Source organism: Glycine soja, chromosome 1 (assembly GCF_004193775.1).
Source record: "Glycine soja cultivar W05 chromosome 1, ASM419377v2, whole genome shotgun sequence".
Lineage (NCBI taxonomy): Eukaryota > Viridiplantae > Streptophyta > Magnoliopsida > Fabales > Fabaceae > Glycine > Glycine soja.
In genome coordinates, this window is record NC_041002.1 from 54,296,051 (window position 1) to 54,312,938 (window position 16,888).

The 16,888-nt window shown below is 31.6% G+C and overlaps 3 protein-coding genes across 4 annotated transcripts; 1 reads left to right on the plus strand and 2 right to left on the minus strand.

The window, feature by feature from the left end:
• Nucleotides 1-5,309: 5,309 nt before the first annotated feature.
• Nucleotides 5,310-7,388, minus strand: LOC114423345 (bax inhibitor 1-like). The gene is made up of 6 exons (XM_028390074.1): nucleotides 7,137-7,388; nucleotides 6,761-6,904; nucleotides 6,580-6,671; nucleotides 6,003-6,189; nucleotides 5,643-5,798; nucleotides 5,310-5,556 (listed from the first exon to the last, which is right to left on the minus strand). The coding sequence occupies exons 1-6, from the start codon at nucleotides 7,239-7,241 to the stop codon at nucleotides 5,506-5,508; spliced, it is 735 nt and encodes a 244-aa protein (XP_028245875.1). The 5' UTR covers nucleotides 7,242-7,388; the 3' UTR covers nucleotides 5,310-5,505.
• A 2,689-nt stretch (nucleotides 7,389-10,077) lies between these two features.
• On the minus strand, nucleotides 10,078-14,100 carry LOC114423353 (vesicle-associated protein 2-1-like). 2 transcript variants are annotated; one of them, XM_028390094.1, is made up of 7 exons: nucleotides 13,852-14,100; nucleotides 13,576-13,646; nucleotides 13,422-13,503; nucleotides 12,712-12,827; nucleotides 12,496-12,612; nucleotides 11,344-11,412; nucleotides 10,078-10,371 (listed from the first exon to the last, which is right to left on the minus strand). In XM_028390094.1, the coding sequence occupies exons 1-7, from the start codon at nucleotides 13,901-13,903 to the stop codon at nucleotides 10,237-10,239; spliced, it is 642 nt and encodes a 213-aa protein (XP_028245895.1). In that variant the 5' UTR covers nucleotides 13,904-14,100; the 3' UTR covers nucleotides 10,078-10,236. The 2 variants fall into 2 exon arrangements, with proteins under 2 accessions (XP_028245895.1, XP_028245887.1); XM_028390086.1 differs by having other exon boundaries at nucleotides 11,344-11,418; nucleotides 13,852-14,098.
• A 1,244-nt stretch (nucleotides 14,101-15,344) lies between these two features.
• Nucleotides 15,345-16,554, plus strand: LOC114396886. Its single transcript, XM_028359076.1, has 4 exons — nucleotides 15,345-15,422; nucleotides 15,508-15,728; nucleotides 16,057-16,212; nucleotides 16,302-16,554. The coding sequence occupies exons 1-4, from the start codon at nucleotides 15,345-15,347 to the stop codon at nucleotides 16,552-16,554; spliced, it is 708 nt and encodes a 235-aa protein (XP_028214877.1).
• Nucleotides 16,555-16,888: the final 334 nt, after the last annotated feature.

Sequence of the window (16,888 nt, forward strand, 5' to 3'; positions counted from 1 at the left end):
TGAATGAAATTTAAATAAGATTTAATTTAAAAAAATTTAAAGATGAATAACACATTTAAGTCTGGAATAATTTACTGGATGAATTTCAGGCACGGTATAAAATACTTTACAATAGAAAAAAAAAAGTATAAGATACTTTAAACTACTACTCGAGCTAGTTAATATTCTCGCGTACATGTCAATTCTTAATTATAAAGTTTTTACCCTTAACACTCAAACAAAATATATGAAAGTTAGAATATAAGGCTTAGTTATGTTTTTAGATTAGGGGTCTATTTTTTAAGTCTTTCAGATAAAAAAGTATCCCCTCTTAATTTATTAAAAAAATGTGTTGATTGTCATACACTCATGCAAATATACTAAAAATAAATAGAATTTTAAAGCAATTTTTCATCTTCTTATCTATCACCCGTAACTCCTCCATGTCATTATCTAGCTATTAATATTATAATTGACACAAATATATTGGTTCACTAGTTATTTGATTTTAGAATTAAACTCGTGATATTCTTTGTCTATTATTTTTCACTCATACTTTTGATCTATTTTGTACATTTTTCTCATTACTTTAGGTATCAGTTTCATATATTTTCTTCAACTCTTGTTCACGGAATCATTTTTTAAGTGCGCGTGTATAAGCTTTTTGTTTAATTTCCTAAACACTTTTTAATGTCTGTCCATTTTCTCTTTTCCAAGTTCTTTCTTCTAAGTTAGTTTGGCATCTTTCACCCACCAACCCATCCCATGTAACGAAAACATATTAGGTAAAGGTAAATCAAAGTGTTTTATCCAATAATGTCATCCAAATTTGGTAGTTGGAATACTTCCCAATTAAAAACGACAAGTTAAATGTAACCACCCTATAAATTAAGTGGAAGTATTAGGCCCATTTGGGCTAATATGGGAAGATTGAGTCAGATTGAGAGAGGCATTTCATACAAAAGAGTATTAATAATAGTAACATACAAGGGTATTAATATTATGGATTAGACTGTGCAAAGAAGAAAAAAGGGAAGGTGGGTTCTGATCAGGATTTGCAACTGACCAAATACATGTTGGCATGGAAATTGACCCCAAGAGGAATGTAAGTTGAGATGGCACATTTTCCTTTTAAAAATTAGAAAACTTCTCGACTTTAAACTTTAAAGATCATTAAATATCCTTTCGTTTGAAGCTAAATATTAGTATAGCCAAAAAAAATTATGTATTAGTATCTCTGTTTGATTTACAGTTTTTTGGGGTCAAATCTAAATTAGTTTTACTCAAGTTAAACATTGTGTACATATTTACTCTTTTCTTAGACTTGTTTCCTCAGCCTATATATAATCAATGCATTTTTTTTTCCAATGGGCAACGTGGTGACTTTACGGGATGAGTCGAATGACCAAAGCCTGGCACATTATTGAAACATTCTAATTTGACACAATGTAATTGATGTTACACCAGTCACTCACGCCCTCGGAATAAATAAATAAAATAAAAGAGAAAAATCTCAGAGTTTGGCAATCCTTTCCACTGTTTGTATTAGGGGTATAAATGATGTCAATTGGATTAAGTTTTGTTTATTTTTTAATCTAATTTAATTGGGTTTGATTGGATTGTTTTTTTTTTACTAACACAATCCAATTCAATCTAACTTTAATAAAGTTTGATTGAATTGAGTTGATTATCAGGATCATTAAAAAAATATTACCTATGTAAGTGTTAAGAAAAAAATTAAAAAGATTGTTCAACTCAAAAATAATAAGAATATTTTTTTGACAGAACAATAAGAATATTTTAAAAATCAGTATTTATGAAATATTATACTATTTATATGAAAAATAAAAAAACATAAATATATACTCACATTAAAATAATATTATTATCTTAAAATAAACAAAAAAGGATAAAGTAAAAAACAATGTATTATCTCAAGTTAAACAATGCATTACCTTGGGAATTAAGTGTATTTAATTTAGGATTTTTATGGGTGCGTTTTATTCGCTAAAAAAATAAGGGATTACACAAGATAAAAATATTTGTCCAAGGTTTGATTTAAATAATGACTGAGGAATCATATAAAATAAAGAATAATGAATTGGACAACTACCCAAAAACTTGTAACTTACTAAACTCCATACAACTTTTTATCCGATGTCTAACAAAAGTAAAGATACAATAATATTCATATTTTCTGACTTTTCATTATTCACACCTTTTTTCTGACACAAAAATATTAGACTGTTGTTTTCTTTTTGCTCATTTTTTTTTCATTGTTAATTTATTCAAATGTTTCCATTGTCATCTTCCTCCTTCTTGTTATATTTTTTTTTCTTCTTTTGGTCAACTCCGACGAGATCGCTTCGCGTCACCACCACCATCGCCTTGACCCTGTGGCAGCCTCTGGCTGCCAGGCCCTACGCCCCAGTGGTGTCAGGGCTACACCTCCTCCATGGAGGTGTCTCTCCTTTGTTCCATTGTCAAGGTGCTGCTAATGTACCTAGGATTTTATAGTAAAAATTACATTATTTTGTCCAGTACATGAACACATTAAAAAAGATATAACACAAAATTATTTGTATCGTCCATCGACCACCAAACAACTTGTAGTACAAAAAGTTGCCTTGTGATTCATCTATTTGTCCAGTATTGTTCTGTCTATTTTGTCTTTTTAGCAAATAAAAAATATCCTATATAAGTAATTTAATTGTATGAGGGTTAGATTGGGTCTTACTCAGGTCTACAACTCCAAATCCGTCACCCAATCCAATTTTAATCGGATTCATTAAATTAAAATCAAATCAATTTAATTCAATGACATAATTCAACCCACAAAAATCTAATTTGGTTGAATTGGATTGAATGGATTTACAGATTCGGTCGAATCTACTTAAACCTCTAGTTTATATTATTTTCAACTTATAAAAAATATTAAGTATTGCAAGTTGTATTTGATTGGCAAATTGGATACTTTGATTACCACATTTCAAATTGAAACTATTACTTGAATTGAAGCGAATAGTTGAATTTCGATTGATAAGGTATTTTGATATAAGGTTCGAATTAGAGAAGAAGTTAACAATATTTATCTTCAATATGCATATGCTTGTATTTATACATGTTTTGTAGTATTCCACTGTTAGGGTTAATAATCTATAAATTGATTTATATTCTATTATTTTGTTGTTAAAATACTTGACCAATTATTCTGTAACACCTATCCTGCCTCTCATATTAATAATTACTAGTTCTACGAGTCGAGTGTACCCAAAAAAAAAAAAAATCAATGGACAATAAGAAAAAGTCAAAAAGGCCATACTATGGACTTAGGTTTCGTCGAGCATCGACATGATATCCATCACGAGTTATGATCTTTTTTGGATTTTGCCAAGTTCCGTGGCGTGGCCATGGTCTTGCTTTATATGCACTTATTATATAATAAAAGCCTATATTTCCATTAAACAACAAATGACATAAAATTTAACTTTAGCAACCGCCAGCTTATTCGTTGTCCACTATGGAATGTTCGGGAAGTTTTAAAAATTAGATATATAAATATAATACCGATAGTTTTTTCTTAAAAAATACAAGGTGCTCCATAATTATTTAAATACTTAATTTTTATAAGAAATATTTGTGAGAAGAATAATGTTATCGGTATAAATAACTTTCAAATTTAAAAACTATACAGGTTTAATAAAATAAAATTTAATTATACCTCCAATAAACATATATATACACTTAATTTTAAGTGTGGCAAAGGTATAAATACATTTTATTGATTACATTTTAGTTAGTTCCTCTAAGGTGTAAATACAATTTTATTATATCTTCAATAGACATATATATACACTCAATTTTGTGGTAGATAAACTTTGCGAAATAATTTACAGACATAGAATTTGTGTTTTTTTAGTGTTTTTTTCTTTTGTACCAAATGGGTTAATTTCTTAAATTAAATCAATGTTTACTTAATATTTAATTATGAAATGTACTTTTATCTGTATCTAAAAATATGATATTATCATTTTTGCCCTTTAGATAAAAACATTCTTAATTATTTTTTATCGATCTTTTTCTTTTTCTTTTTTAATTGTGAGTATGAATGTGAAATGTAACAACTGGAAAGCTAGTCATAATGTAGCTTAAGATACACAAGAGATTGTGTAAAGCTAATAGATGCAGTGAAACTAGTTAGAAGTAAGAAGGTTAACTAAGAGATGTGCATATCGGGTCTTCATTGGTAAGGCAATATTCAATAGCTTCTACATAAATTTGTGCTTCATTTTTACTGATTTTGATTGTGCTTCTTAACAAAGAGAGTTGCTCTCTCTCTCTCTACTATGTTAAATTTATTTTGATGGAAGTGTTTGGATGAATAGTATCAGTGTATAGTCTATTTTCCTATAAAATATGAAAAATGTCTTTATTGTCTTTTCTTAGTGTAAATTTTTTTTATATAACCTATGCAGTGCATAAATTAAAAAAATAATTATAAAAGTCAACAAATCTATTATACATAATAATTTATAATTAAATAATATTTTAGATTATCGATATATAATATAATTTTTCACAACATTTAAAAATTTCTCATAATTATTTTATATTTTCCGTGTATAACATAATTTTTTTACCACACAACACAATTAAAAGGGAAACTTTATGCTTCTGTTGATGTGTTACCAACCTCATTTCACTGGTAAAATTTTCTTCAAACAAATTTATTTTTTAAAATTTATTTAGAAGTTGAAATTTTTTGTCCAATTTTTGTCATCATCCCACTCTTTCGTGATTTTCGTTTTTCATTTTTCTTTTTAACTAAATGTTCGATAATGGAGAATCTAACATAGTTGGTTGGCTAGGTAGCATGAAATTTATAAAATTTAAACCCCCTAGTACCTACTTCGATTCCTTAAAAAAAATGATGAGGTAATTATTAAATAACAAGTTATAATTACAAGTACAGTTTGGTCATTTAATAAATTATGAATACTTAATTACGTTCAATGTTAATTAAAAAAATCAGTATTAATTCAAAATAAAAAAATCTTTTAAATCAACAACTGAAACCGTTCATTTAATTTAATATAAAAGCGTAAAAATCATATATCACATTCTAAAAAAAAGCTAATGAAACTCGTTATTTAGCGAGTTTTGTATAAAATTTTACCCTGATGTGTGAAAAAAAAGTGTATTGCTGAATTCCACTTCCTCCCCAACAAAAATCCTCACATAGTCATGGAGTAAGAATTTATTAGGGACCTTCACCATTGACTTCTTCCCTACTCCCTTTCTCGGTTCCCTTTTCATCTTTAAAACAAATGTAACGTAAAAATTTATCTTATTAGAGAACTCAAAACATGTCAACATGTACTAGTGTACTACTGATATAAAGCAAACAAACGACTAAACTGCACAGTTGGAGCAAGCTTAACAAGTGAACAACACTGTATAGACAGCTGTTTTAAGTATTACAGTCCAAGGGAGTTGAAGTGTTAACTGAGCAGATTGGTAAGAAAATCAATCTCTCCTCTTCTTTTTCTTCTCATTCCTCTCAGCCGAATTCTTCAACTGAAAAATAATAGTAAAAATCCCGTCAATACAAATTTGTAAGGTAGAAGGGAATCTATAAAAGGTTGCTTAACAATCAAACTCACCATAATAACAAGAATCCGGACAAAAACTGCAACCAAATCGGTAAACAAGGTCAAGGCATGCTTTACATAGTCCAGATCGCCCAAGTGTGCCCTCTCAACTATTTCTTGGGTGTCTACTACAATGTAACCTACAAACACCAAAAGCCCAAAGTACAACTGCAACAGCATTGAAATAAACCCCATGTAAGAAATCTTTTTGCAGTTTAAGATTCCAGAAGAAAAAAAAATCTTGAACAACTAGTAATCGTATTAGAATTGTTTTTTTTTAAAAAAAATTAAAGCTTAAGAATAAGTATAACAACCAAGCTTCAGACTGCCCCAAGCTAATTTAACAAAAAGGGAATAATGACAGCCACTTACCTCAAACTTAAAGAGAGCTGTTGAACCTCCAAAGATGGAAGAAGCAAAGTGCAACCAGAGAAGGATGGACAATCCAGAAGAAACCAAGCCACCAAGGTACAGGTACTCCCTACGCCTAGCAACCAAAGCTGCTCCTGAGAAGCATGCAAAGGCCAAGGATGTTCCCACAAATGCACTAAAGATAAGGCTGCAACAAAAAAAGAATAATGTCACATAGTTATCCAAAACTTGAAAACATTCACAAAATGCACTAGCCATTGTCCCGAAGCACATCAAATATAAACAAAAACCTTTAGGCCCTGTGTGAATAAATTTTTCAAAAAGTATTTATTGGAGAAAAATATTAAGGTAAAATAAAATGAATTAAGTTTTTCCTATAAAATAAAATCAACTAATGCACTTCCATTTTTATAGAACCTTTCTCATTTAATAGACTGATTTCATTTCCTCTTCTTATTGAAAAGTTTATCCAAACATTAATAATTTAATTTCAATCCAACCAAGGGTCAAAGGGCATGCATATTGAATGCTTCATACGAACCCTCACACAATCCATTGATCACAACACAACACATACCTTGGATCGATTTGAATAGCCAAATCTATCAAGGGTCCAATAGAGGCACCCTGAAACAGTGATGCGGCCATCAACAAAGTCACTCTTTTCCTCTGCACATCACACGAAAACACAGGTGGATAACAATCACAAACCAAGGACCCAACCCAAAGCAAACAAAAAAAAAAAAAAAGACACATGCCTCTTCAAAAGGAGGTGTCGAGAGTAACCAAACACTGCTTCCCACGCATGCCACTGTAGTAAGAAAACCCCCAATGTTCAAGAGGACATGAAGGTAAGCCCCAACAGCCGCAGCAACCACGGCGAAACACAGAGTAAAATAAACCTGCAATCAATCACAATTACAAATTAAAGATATCAAGGAACTTGCAAATTAAAGATTCTATAACCTCAATTGTTGTAAACCCTAAGATCACAAAAATTGACACGTGCGAAATAGGAGACATTATTGTTAACGCGATATGGCAAAACCTAGAAAATCCATCGCTTTAGAATTTCTTTGCTAATTGATGAAGGAATCAAAATCAATCATAAAACCGTAAAAATTAGGAGCGAACCTGCTTGAGGTGATTCTGAACGACCGGAGAAATTTGACGGAAGTTTTTGAGAGTATCGTAATTCCATCGGTTTGTTGAATCGAAGAAGGAATTGAAGGAGTCCATTGCTTGCAATCGGAGAAACACAAATTTGGTTAATGACGGATATGGCTTTGAATTTCAACACCCCTAATTTATACTTCAATCAAGGGACGAAGGAAGGCTAATTTCGCAGAAGGTTCCACTTAAGATTATTTCCTTTTCATTTAAGTCTCCAATGCATGCCGTACCATATTTGGTGTTTTATGATGCCATTATTCCACGTAATGCAACCAATCACAGGTAGACACATCAGCAACCAATCACAGGTAGACACATCAGCAACCAATCACCTTAATACATATTTGATATTTTAAAGTTTAAAGAGAGTTTTTAATTTTTATGTTGCCTCTAACAATTGTGAGGGTTTTGTTACTGTTATCATGTCATTTGTCTTTTCATTAATTATTTTTTTGTTATTTTTAAATTAGTTCTTGATTAATTAAAATATTTTTTAAAAATCTAAAATCACTACTATTTGATTCGATATAAATTAGAGTTACTGTTATGCTCAAGAAAAATAAAATTGCAATTCTATACTAATGTCGGTGAAGGAGATTCGGATTCATACTTTTAACCTTATGTTTAATCAATTTTTTATAATTTAAAATAGTTGTAATTTTAATTTTTTTAAAAATAATTAAGGACTAATTTAAAAAAACAAAAAAAAATCTTTAATTAATGGGAACACATATGACATGATAATTTTATTGATTAAAAAAATAACAGTATCAAAACTCACAAATTTTTTAGGCACCATAGAAACTCTCAAGTTTAAAATATCAATTTCACTTGTAAATATTAATTGCTATGGTATTATAAAATTCAATTAACTAATTCATCAACATTAAAAAATTTTAGGGTGTTTTTTAGATAACAAAGAATTCAAGGCTTTGCCCTTGTCTCCAACAACAAAAAAATCAATTTGTCCCAAAATAATATTTTTTTAAACTATCTCTGTGTACAAACTAACAAAAGTTATATTTTTTTCAGTATCATATATTTAAAGAATAATTTTAACTGATAGTATTTTTATAAAAAAATTATAAAGAAAATTTTAGATAGAAACTTATAATAAAAATCAAATTATACTTTAAATTTGGATTGTATAATAAGATTAAGGGGAAATATAAACAAAAAAGTTATAAACAACAGAGTAATAAAAATATTTGAAATTTATAATATGTTGCTACATATTAATGATATTTAAGAAAACGAAAAAAATATTATTGGATAAATTTGATATTTATTGTTACAAATACATTAAAAGTAGCCATTTCCAATAAAAGAGAACTTATTTGTTGACCTTTTAAGCATTATTTTAATAAGAATTATTAACAAAATTAAATTCTACAAATGTACAACTTTTATCAATTGGTTTATAATTTTTAATCGTTCATAGTTTATCATTTTCCTTTTGAAATTTATATGCATGGAAAAAAAATATTTAAAAGGGTTTCTTTTTAACACCTAAGTCCTAACAACAGGATATAAAATTCTTACTTGTTGTATAGAAAAATACTTTAAGCTGTACTTGAGAAAATTAACTGAAAGCTATAAAATTAATTGGTAGATGAAAGTTATAATAAATAGTTAAAAGTTGAAAAACTAGTTTATTAAAAAGATTGAAATAGATGAAAAGTGTATGATTACAAAAAAATAATAAAATAATAATTTATTTTAAAAAATAATGAATAAATATATTGAAGATAACAATGAAAATGAAAGAAAATATAAAATGTTAAAAGTTAAAGTTTTAAAAATTACTATAAATTATTAAAAAAAATATTTCCTGAACAATTAAACAAACTCCTAGTAAAGAAAATTGGAAACCTGCTAAAATACTTGGAGAACATAATCTAAGCCAAAAAAATTATTCCAACAAGTACTTATTGTTGAAGTGATAGGTTGTAATTTATGTGAATATTTTTACTCATGATGTTCAATATTAAATTAAATCAATTACTCTTTAACTATTTATCCATTCAACTGAGATTTTTAATATTTTTAATTATTTTAAGCATCACTTAAATTGGTTCAATTAATATTAGGCATACTAAACTATTTACAAATTACCATTAAGTTTCAAATATTTATAGTTTTTATTCCTAGTAAAATATTTTCTTCAATAATATTCTTAAAGTCGTATTATTAATGTATATTCTTAAACTTCTACCATGGTTGAAATGCTTGCAAGTGATATTTGTTGTATACCTTACCTGGAGTAGTTAGACTTCCAAATGCAGAGTGTCTAAGAAAAATATCAGGAATCGCATAGAAGAGTTCACTTTAACGCCAAACTTTCAAGCAGATAGAGGCCCATCATTCCAATATCTCTAGTACCGGTATTAGACGAAGCCATGGTTTGATCGAGTTAAATTTGAAAAAAAAAGAGTAAATTTTTAAAAATTTGTGTGAATCCCACACATCTTTTATTCTACTTTAATCCAGTATTATCCACAGATCACACGATTAGGTTGAAGTGGAACACTAAGGAAAAGGATTTAAGACTGTTGACAGATGATACAAAAAACACAAGAAAGAACACCGGCTTAGATCCTTGTTGAATTAAAGGCCTACCTATATAATAATAGAGTGAACACACACGCAGTTGGATTTCAGCAATAATAATGAATCAACATCTTCAAAAGCGATCTTTAAGCTTTCTTTTTTCCTTGTTTGTTGTTATTGAGCTAAGCAAGCCGTGTAGGTCAATTACCAGGGAGTTTGATTTCTTGTTGAAGTATTTAAGTTGGTGTGTAGGTGTATTAGGGATGAATTAATAATGAATAATTGTAAATTACTACCAAACACTTCCGTTCCTCTTGCATCTTTTATGCTCGTGAATGTGCATTATGCCTGCTTTAAGAAAAGAATTTACAATCTATTACCCTACCAAACAATAGTAGTACAGTAAGACTAAGGCATATTGGAAAAATCTCATTCACAAGAATATTAAACTTTACACGTATACAGTGAACAATACGGAGAGTCTGCATGAAAATGTTTCGACTAGTCGCAATCATTCTGTAGATGGAGAAGAGAATAAAAGTTTCATTAGAAAGCCAAGTAAAGCTCCAAGGAGACCCACAAAAATGGCAAAGGTGAAGGAAAAGCCAGGATCACTTCTTCGGTTTCTTCGTCTTTTCAGCATGTCCTACACATTCAACAGAGCAGATGGATTAGTGATATTTACAATATCTCTCAAGTCTAAATAATGAATGAATACAAATATGCAACAAAAATATTATAGATTCGAGTGTTGCACTGCACCCAACAAAAAGAAGGCTTCACTAACATCATTTAGCTCTTACCCATCTCATGTCCCCCCGCCCCCCCTTTTTTTAGTGCGAGGCTTTACAAGCCGCATGGCCAATTTTAGTACAGTGAATAAAGTTCATTTAAATTGATTTTTCAACCAATGCCACGTTACAATCAGAAAAGCGATTCCCTCCATACTGGCTTATGCCTGTATTATTGCCCACACAAAAAGTATTGGACTATCATACAGGAAAAGACACCAAAAGAAAATTTTAAAGAACTGGAATAACTCTTCATGATACAGGCTGTGTTTGTATAAACATTGCATCCTGTTCAACGGAGAAGTAACAATTTTCTCCAGTCACATTTGCTGCCTAGGAAAGTGGGAAATTGCTTTGGAAAGTGTGAAATGGGGTTCCTAATTGGTTCCCAAACACACACTATAGTCAATTACACAGGCTCAAATCACTGATATTTTCAACAGTTCATAGCTCTATTGTTTTTCTCTTCTACATTTAAAATTTTTTTGAAGGGAAAGAAACTCTAAATTCCAAAAGAAAATTATATTCACACATCTGCATTTAGGGGTGTAGGAAGTGAAAGGAAAATAGAGATAGAAAGAAAAAAGAATATATGATGTGATGCGCAAGGAAAAGTAAATGAACAGAGAAAAGATAAGGTGGAAGAGAGGGTGGAGGAATTATGCATGAGTATGATTATTATTGTTGATTCCAATTTAGGCTTCTAAATTCTAGTACTAGTATTTTTCATCATTTCAACTTTAGTCACCATGTGTGCATATTTGGAACAACTCCAAATAGAATCTTATGATCAAATAAAAATGTGGGGAAATGTGTAGAACAGTTACCAGTTCCTGTTGCAGCTGTCTCGTTTGTCTGGCAGCGGCATCTCTTTCTTCCTTCAGATTCTGTAAAGCCTGACTCTTCAAAAAAGGAATTTTATTTAAGCTTGACTGGCTAAGCTAAACAGTAGAACATGGTATATAGAGAAAGTTAAACATCTGGCACTAAATGCTACAATGTAGGAAATGGTTGACAGTGAGCAAATAACGTGCAATATAGGGTACTGTTTTAGAGATGATAACTCAAATACAGAAGATAGAACTCAAGCAACTACCCATTCACTTTGCTGATAGGCTCAGTATGCATATGAATATGAATGCAATTAAAAGTGGCCAATATAACTTTCTTAACCTAAAAAATAAACTGGTGTCACAAAAGTAATTACTTCAAATTCAGTCTGAAAGCATAATCTATAATCTATAACAGTCCCCCAAGGGGTAAAATTGTATGTGTATCTTTCACAAGATAATCTCTGCCAAACTAACTTGAGACCCAAGCATAAGTTTTCTTCCACACTCCTGTCATGGTGGAATTTGTAGTTGCACAATCTGCTAGATGTTTTATGCCATTTAAAAGCTGAGGAAACAAATTTATAAATTATAGAAAGTAAAAATGGAGCAGAGGAAACCAGATATCAGATCTTTTATAAACAGGAGAAAATTGATGCAACACATTTTTATATTTTCGATCAGAAGGGTCCTATAGCAGGAAGTTTCTATGTTTCACTGATTTCAATTTTTTTTTTATTTTGTCTTTACTTATCAATCTCAATATGGTTTTCTATGCTTCTAGCTTTCTCAAATACCTACTCCTATGTTGTTTCCTCCAAATGCAGCAAGTACTGCCCATATGAGTAGTTGTTGCATCAACAAGATGGAATTAATGCTGTCACAAAACTCAAGAATTATGACATCAAGTGAAGCCACCCATAGAAATCCTCTTAATCAGGTTTCTCAAGCTTTTCTGTTTCAAATATGTGAAGTTTCTTTGCATAGGGACCCCACTCATGTGGGGATTCCAGCTTGACACATAAGATACAATATATGGCATTATGACTAAATACATAAAATTACGAAATTCAAAATAAAGAATAAAAATGGGACTTCAAAGTTCAAACTGATTTGCACGAAGAGTACGGGGGAAGAGAAGAAACTCACAGAAGAGGAATTGAGGCTTTGTGAGTTCTTTGATGCATCATCTTCAGGTGAGGTAGGAGAGATATATGCAACTCTCAATTTCAACTCCTCTACTGAATTACCACTCTCCTTATTAAACTGCAAGTCAAAGTAGAAGTATTGGTGATCAATTTTTTATTTTTTATTTTTCAAATTAAATAGTTGATCCTGTATAAAGGACAGTGTTGACTCTCTTACAGTATCTGGTGGGAGATCATCAAGATCAGTATTTGGATTCACTGTTGTACTCTGTAAGAGAAACTTGTCTTTACATTGCATGTCTGGAGGGTATTCCCGTTGGGCTTGGAGGGTGACTGTACAATATAAAATTTGGTCAATATGACAAACTCTAATACCTTAGACTGGGAAGAGCTATGGGCTCAAAAGCAAATAACATACATATGCTCAAATATAAGCTCTTAATCACTTTTTCCTAGTACTTAGTAACGCAGGGAAGAAAAAATCCATTCTGTGACCTTTGATCAATTGAAATTTGCAGTTTTCATAGACCTAATCAACCAGTTTACCTTTTTTTTTTTTCCGTTTTCTTCTACCCATGTATTGTACTATGAAACAGCATAATTCTAAATTTATGTTCATTGGATGTGCATTCAGTAATCCATTCACATGCATATAGTCCCATTGGATAAATTTCTCCAAATAGCAGAGGTTAACTCGTAAAGGAATAAGAAGTAACATTTATTACTCTTCTTTAATTCATCTTAGTTATTTAAAGAATACAGTATTAAATGCTCTTTAGATTTTGAAGATATGAAAAGCTTCATTTGATTTACTACTAATAGTTTCTATGATCTTAATCCCTTATAAAAGAAGAAAATACATATCTAAATGAAAGAAGTAGCCTTATAAAGAAATAAATAAATAAATAATAACAAGCAGCACAACACCTCTGATGATACAGGAGTCCCAGGGCTGTACAACGCCGGTGTTAGGTCGCACAAAGTATTTCTTTGGTGAAGTGGTTTTGACCTAAAAAGCAGCAAATTAAGAATAATACATTTGAATAAAATGCAATTAGAATGAAGCAAGTTGGAAGAGTACCTTGAAAGCAACATAGTTCTGGGAATTATTGAGGACCTTAAGATCGCAAAATGTTTGCTTCTCCAACTCAACTGGTTGCAGTTACACGAATATCATGAGAATAAATAACTAAATAAACATGCACCGTATATATTCATGCTTAAGAGAATCGAATGAAAAGTTGCGTTACAATAGATAAAATATTGAGAGCTTTATCATGTGTAATGAATTGATTTTGTTCTAATGATGAATGATTTAACAATATAAATGAAGAGGTAGAGGAGTTAGGTAACGTACAATGGAAGCGGAGTTCGTCGGGACTAACGGAGATGAGTTGAGAGGCGGTCATGACGAGAAGAGAGTTGGGGAATGGGGAATGGGGAATGGGGAATGGATGGGGAAATGAATTAGAAAGAAAATAGTATGTGGTCAAACGAGGAGCATGGAACACCGATAGCTACAAACTCCAAAAACCAAATAATGCAAAATTTTAGCCACCTTTTGCTCTTAAAACTCCTCTCTCGTCCTCCAGACTCTCAGCTTTTCATTATTTGGGGCCACCTGCTAGCAACCTCTATGCACGTGTTTTTTTTTTTTTTTTATTCTTATTTGCTGCTGTTTTTTTTTTTAGTATTTTGATGATAGAGAGCGGATTCAATTGGATTTATTTTGAAGTTCTTTTATTCAATTATTTTAAAAAAAAATTAATTTGAGGTAGTTTAATTTATTCAGTTTTTTTTTGTTCGATTGCTTGCAAAACAATGAAACAGAAGGAATTATAATTTATTACAAATATAACTTTATAATTTTTCCAATATCTTTGTTACAAATATATTATTCTCAAGAGACTACGTAAAAACTTGCAAAAAATAACTAAATTATAGTCTAAAAGATTTTTTCATCAAGTACACCCGAAATTTGAGGAGAAGGGGGAGAGGAAGGTAAACAATATAATGGAATGAATCGTAATTCATCTTCTTTCGTTATGTTCTATTTCCAATTTCGTAAACCAATCAATGAAATTAACTTCCTCTTCCACTCCATCCTCCTTCATTCCACCCTCTACGACCAATCTAAACATAACCCTGGATACCTCCTTAATACTTATTAATTATTTATATCATACCTATAATCTGACATTCTAATTTAAGTATATATATATAAAGCAAGAAGAACGTTCAAACACTAACAACGTATTTGCAAACCAGAGCAAACTATATTTACGATTATCAAAATAACTTGTTTATAAATCAGAATTCAAAGAGCTGGAATGATTATTGAATTTATCACTAGGATCAAAATAAAAGTGTAGTAATTAACTATTATATTATACTTCAAATCTAACAGGATAATAAAAAAAATGGAGCTTCATCTTCGACCTTTAAACAAGGGATCACTAATCAAGTTCACTGATAGGCCCACAGACAAACAACACGGTGGCACGAGTGAAAGGCCCAAAAGAAGAATTGTCATTTCAAGAGACTTAACATAATATGTCTAAATTCAGGACAATATGCTAGTTTGATCTTTTACAAATGTTTGTCAGGTAGTGAGTGATTCCTATAGTGGAGTAATGTCAACTGTCCTTTCTGTTAGTAATGAATTTCTTTTTTTGTTAGTAGTGGATTAGTGGAACATTTCTTAGTTTGTTATTCTATTTTCGCTCCCTTTATATGTAACCTTTTGGTTGAGCAATAAAGCAAGCAGAAACTTGGCAAACTTTCCCAAAATGTCCAAATGATCGTTCGCGGAGTTGAACCTATTCAGGATAAAATACAAGCGATTCAGCAATGGCCAACCCCATGAACATTCAGGGCCCTGCGGGGATTTTTGAGCCTCACCGGTTTTTACCGCCGCTTTATCAAAGGGTATGCATCACTGGCGGCCCCTTTGACTCATTTGTTAACAACTCCTCAATTGGTTTGATCAACTGAAGCTCAGACTGCCTTTCAGAAACTGAAGGACACTGTGAGTTCGGTGCCAACTCTGCAACTTCCGAATTTCTCAGTGTCGTTCATGGCTGAGTCTGATGCGTCGGGAACATGGATGGGAGTTGTCCTATCTCAACTAGGTCATCCTATTGCATTTTTTAGCAAGCAATTTTGTCCAAGGCTTCGTCTAGCATTTGCGTATGTTCGCAAATTGGTAGCAATTATGACCGCCATCAAGAAATGGTGACAATATCTTTGGGGTCATCCTTTCATAATTTTTACTAATCATCATAGTCTGAAAGAGCAACAATTGTATCTCGCTCGTCTTCTTGGTTATGATTACACCATATAGATCAGACAAATCGAATAAGGTGGCGAATGCCCTGTCTTGAGCTTTTGAAGATTCACAGGGCTCATTATTTGTCCTTTTCGTACCTCATTTTGCCTTTTTGGATCAACTAAAACGCGAGTTGGCTATTCACCCTGAGTTCAGCGCCCTATAATAGAAAATCAAAGGTAACCCGACAAGCATGCCTGATTATACTGTTATTCAGGATTTGATTTTATGCAGGAATCACATTTGGTTGCCCAATGACCTCAACCTTATCCCATCATTGTTGACGAAGTTCCGTACTTCACCAACGGGAGGGCACATGGTAATCAAGAAAACTCTAGCGCGTTTGGGGGAAAACTTTGTCTGGGACTACTGTGTCCTTTACCAGCCCCGGTAAGACCATAGGAAGACCTCTCATTGTACTTCATTGTGGATCTTTCCCCTTATCATGGAAATACTACCATTCTGTTAATGGTTGATAGGTTTTCGAAAGTCATTCACTTAGGCATGCTAACTTCGAACTTTACGACACAGACTGTTGCCTTATTGTTCATGGATATGGTGGGCAAAATTCATGGTATGCCTCGAAGTCTCGTGTCCGATAGAGACCCATTATTTGTGAGTAAGTTTTGGCAAGAGCTCTTTCGATTGCGTGGAACGAAATTGCAAATGAGTTCTGCCTATCACCCTCAATCAGATGGACAAATCAAGGTCATCAACAGAGTTGTCGAATAATACTTGCGGGCTTTCGTTCACCATAAACCTGCAACTTGGGGAAAATTTTTTATGTGGGTCAAATGGTTCTACAACACATCAGTCCACTCAACAATTGGAGTTTCACCCTTCGAAGTAACCTTTGGCAGAAATCCGCCCAGTATTCCCCAATATCTAATGGGATCTTCATCAGTGGCAGCAGTGGATGAGATGCTAATTGATAGGGAAGCAATTTTTGTTAAATTACAAAATAAGCTCTTAAAAGCGCAAGCTTGAATGAAGACTGCAGCAGACAATCACAGAAGGGATGTTAATTTCGAGCCAGGACAATGGGTAATGGTTAAGCTCAGGCTAT

Excerpts from the sequence above, each read along its gene's own strand:
- LOC114423345 (XM_028390074.1), bottom strand. The coding sequence starts at position 7,241 with ATGGACTCCTTCAATTCCTTCTTCGATTCAACAAACCGATGGAATTAC. Across the intron at positions 5,799-6,002 it reads CAGCTCTCTTTAAGTTTGAG|TTGTACTTTGGGCTTTTGGT; the intron begins GTAAGTGGCTGT and ends ATGCTGTTGCAG. Across the intron at positions 5,557-5,642 it reads TCCGGATTCTTGTTATTATG|TTGAAGAATTCGGCTGAGAG; the intron begins GTGAGTTTGATT and ends ATTATTTTTCAG.
- LOC114423353 (XM_028390086.1), bottom strand. The coding sequence starts at position 13,903 with ATGACCGCCTCTCAACTCATCTCCGTTAGTCCCGACGAACTCCGCTTC. Across the intron at positions 13,647-13,851 it reads CGACGAACTCCGCTTCCATT|TTGAGTTGGAGAAGCAAACA; the intron begins GTACGTTACCTA and ends AACTGCAACCAG. Across the intron at positions 11,419-12,495 it reads AAAGCCTCAATTCCTCTTCT|AGTCAGGCTTTACAGAATCT; the intron begins GTGAGTTTCTTC and ends CCTTTTTTGAAG.
- LOC114396886 (XM_028359076.1), top strand. The coding sequence starts at position 15,345 with ATGGCCAACCCCATGAACATTCAGGGCCCTGCGGGGATTTTTGAGCCT. Across the intron at positions 15,423-15,507 it reads TACCGCCGCTTTATCAAAGG|AAACTGAAGGACACTGTGAG; the intron begins GTATGCATCACT and ends ACTGCCTTTCAG. Across the intron at positions 16,213-16,301 it reads TGTGTCCTTTACCAGCCCCG|GTTTTCGAAAGTCATTCACT; the intron begins GTAAGACCATAG and ends AATGGTTGATAG.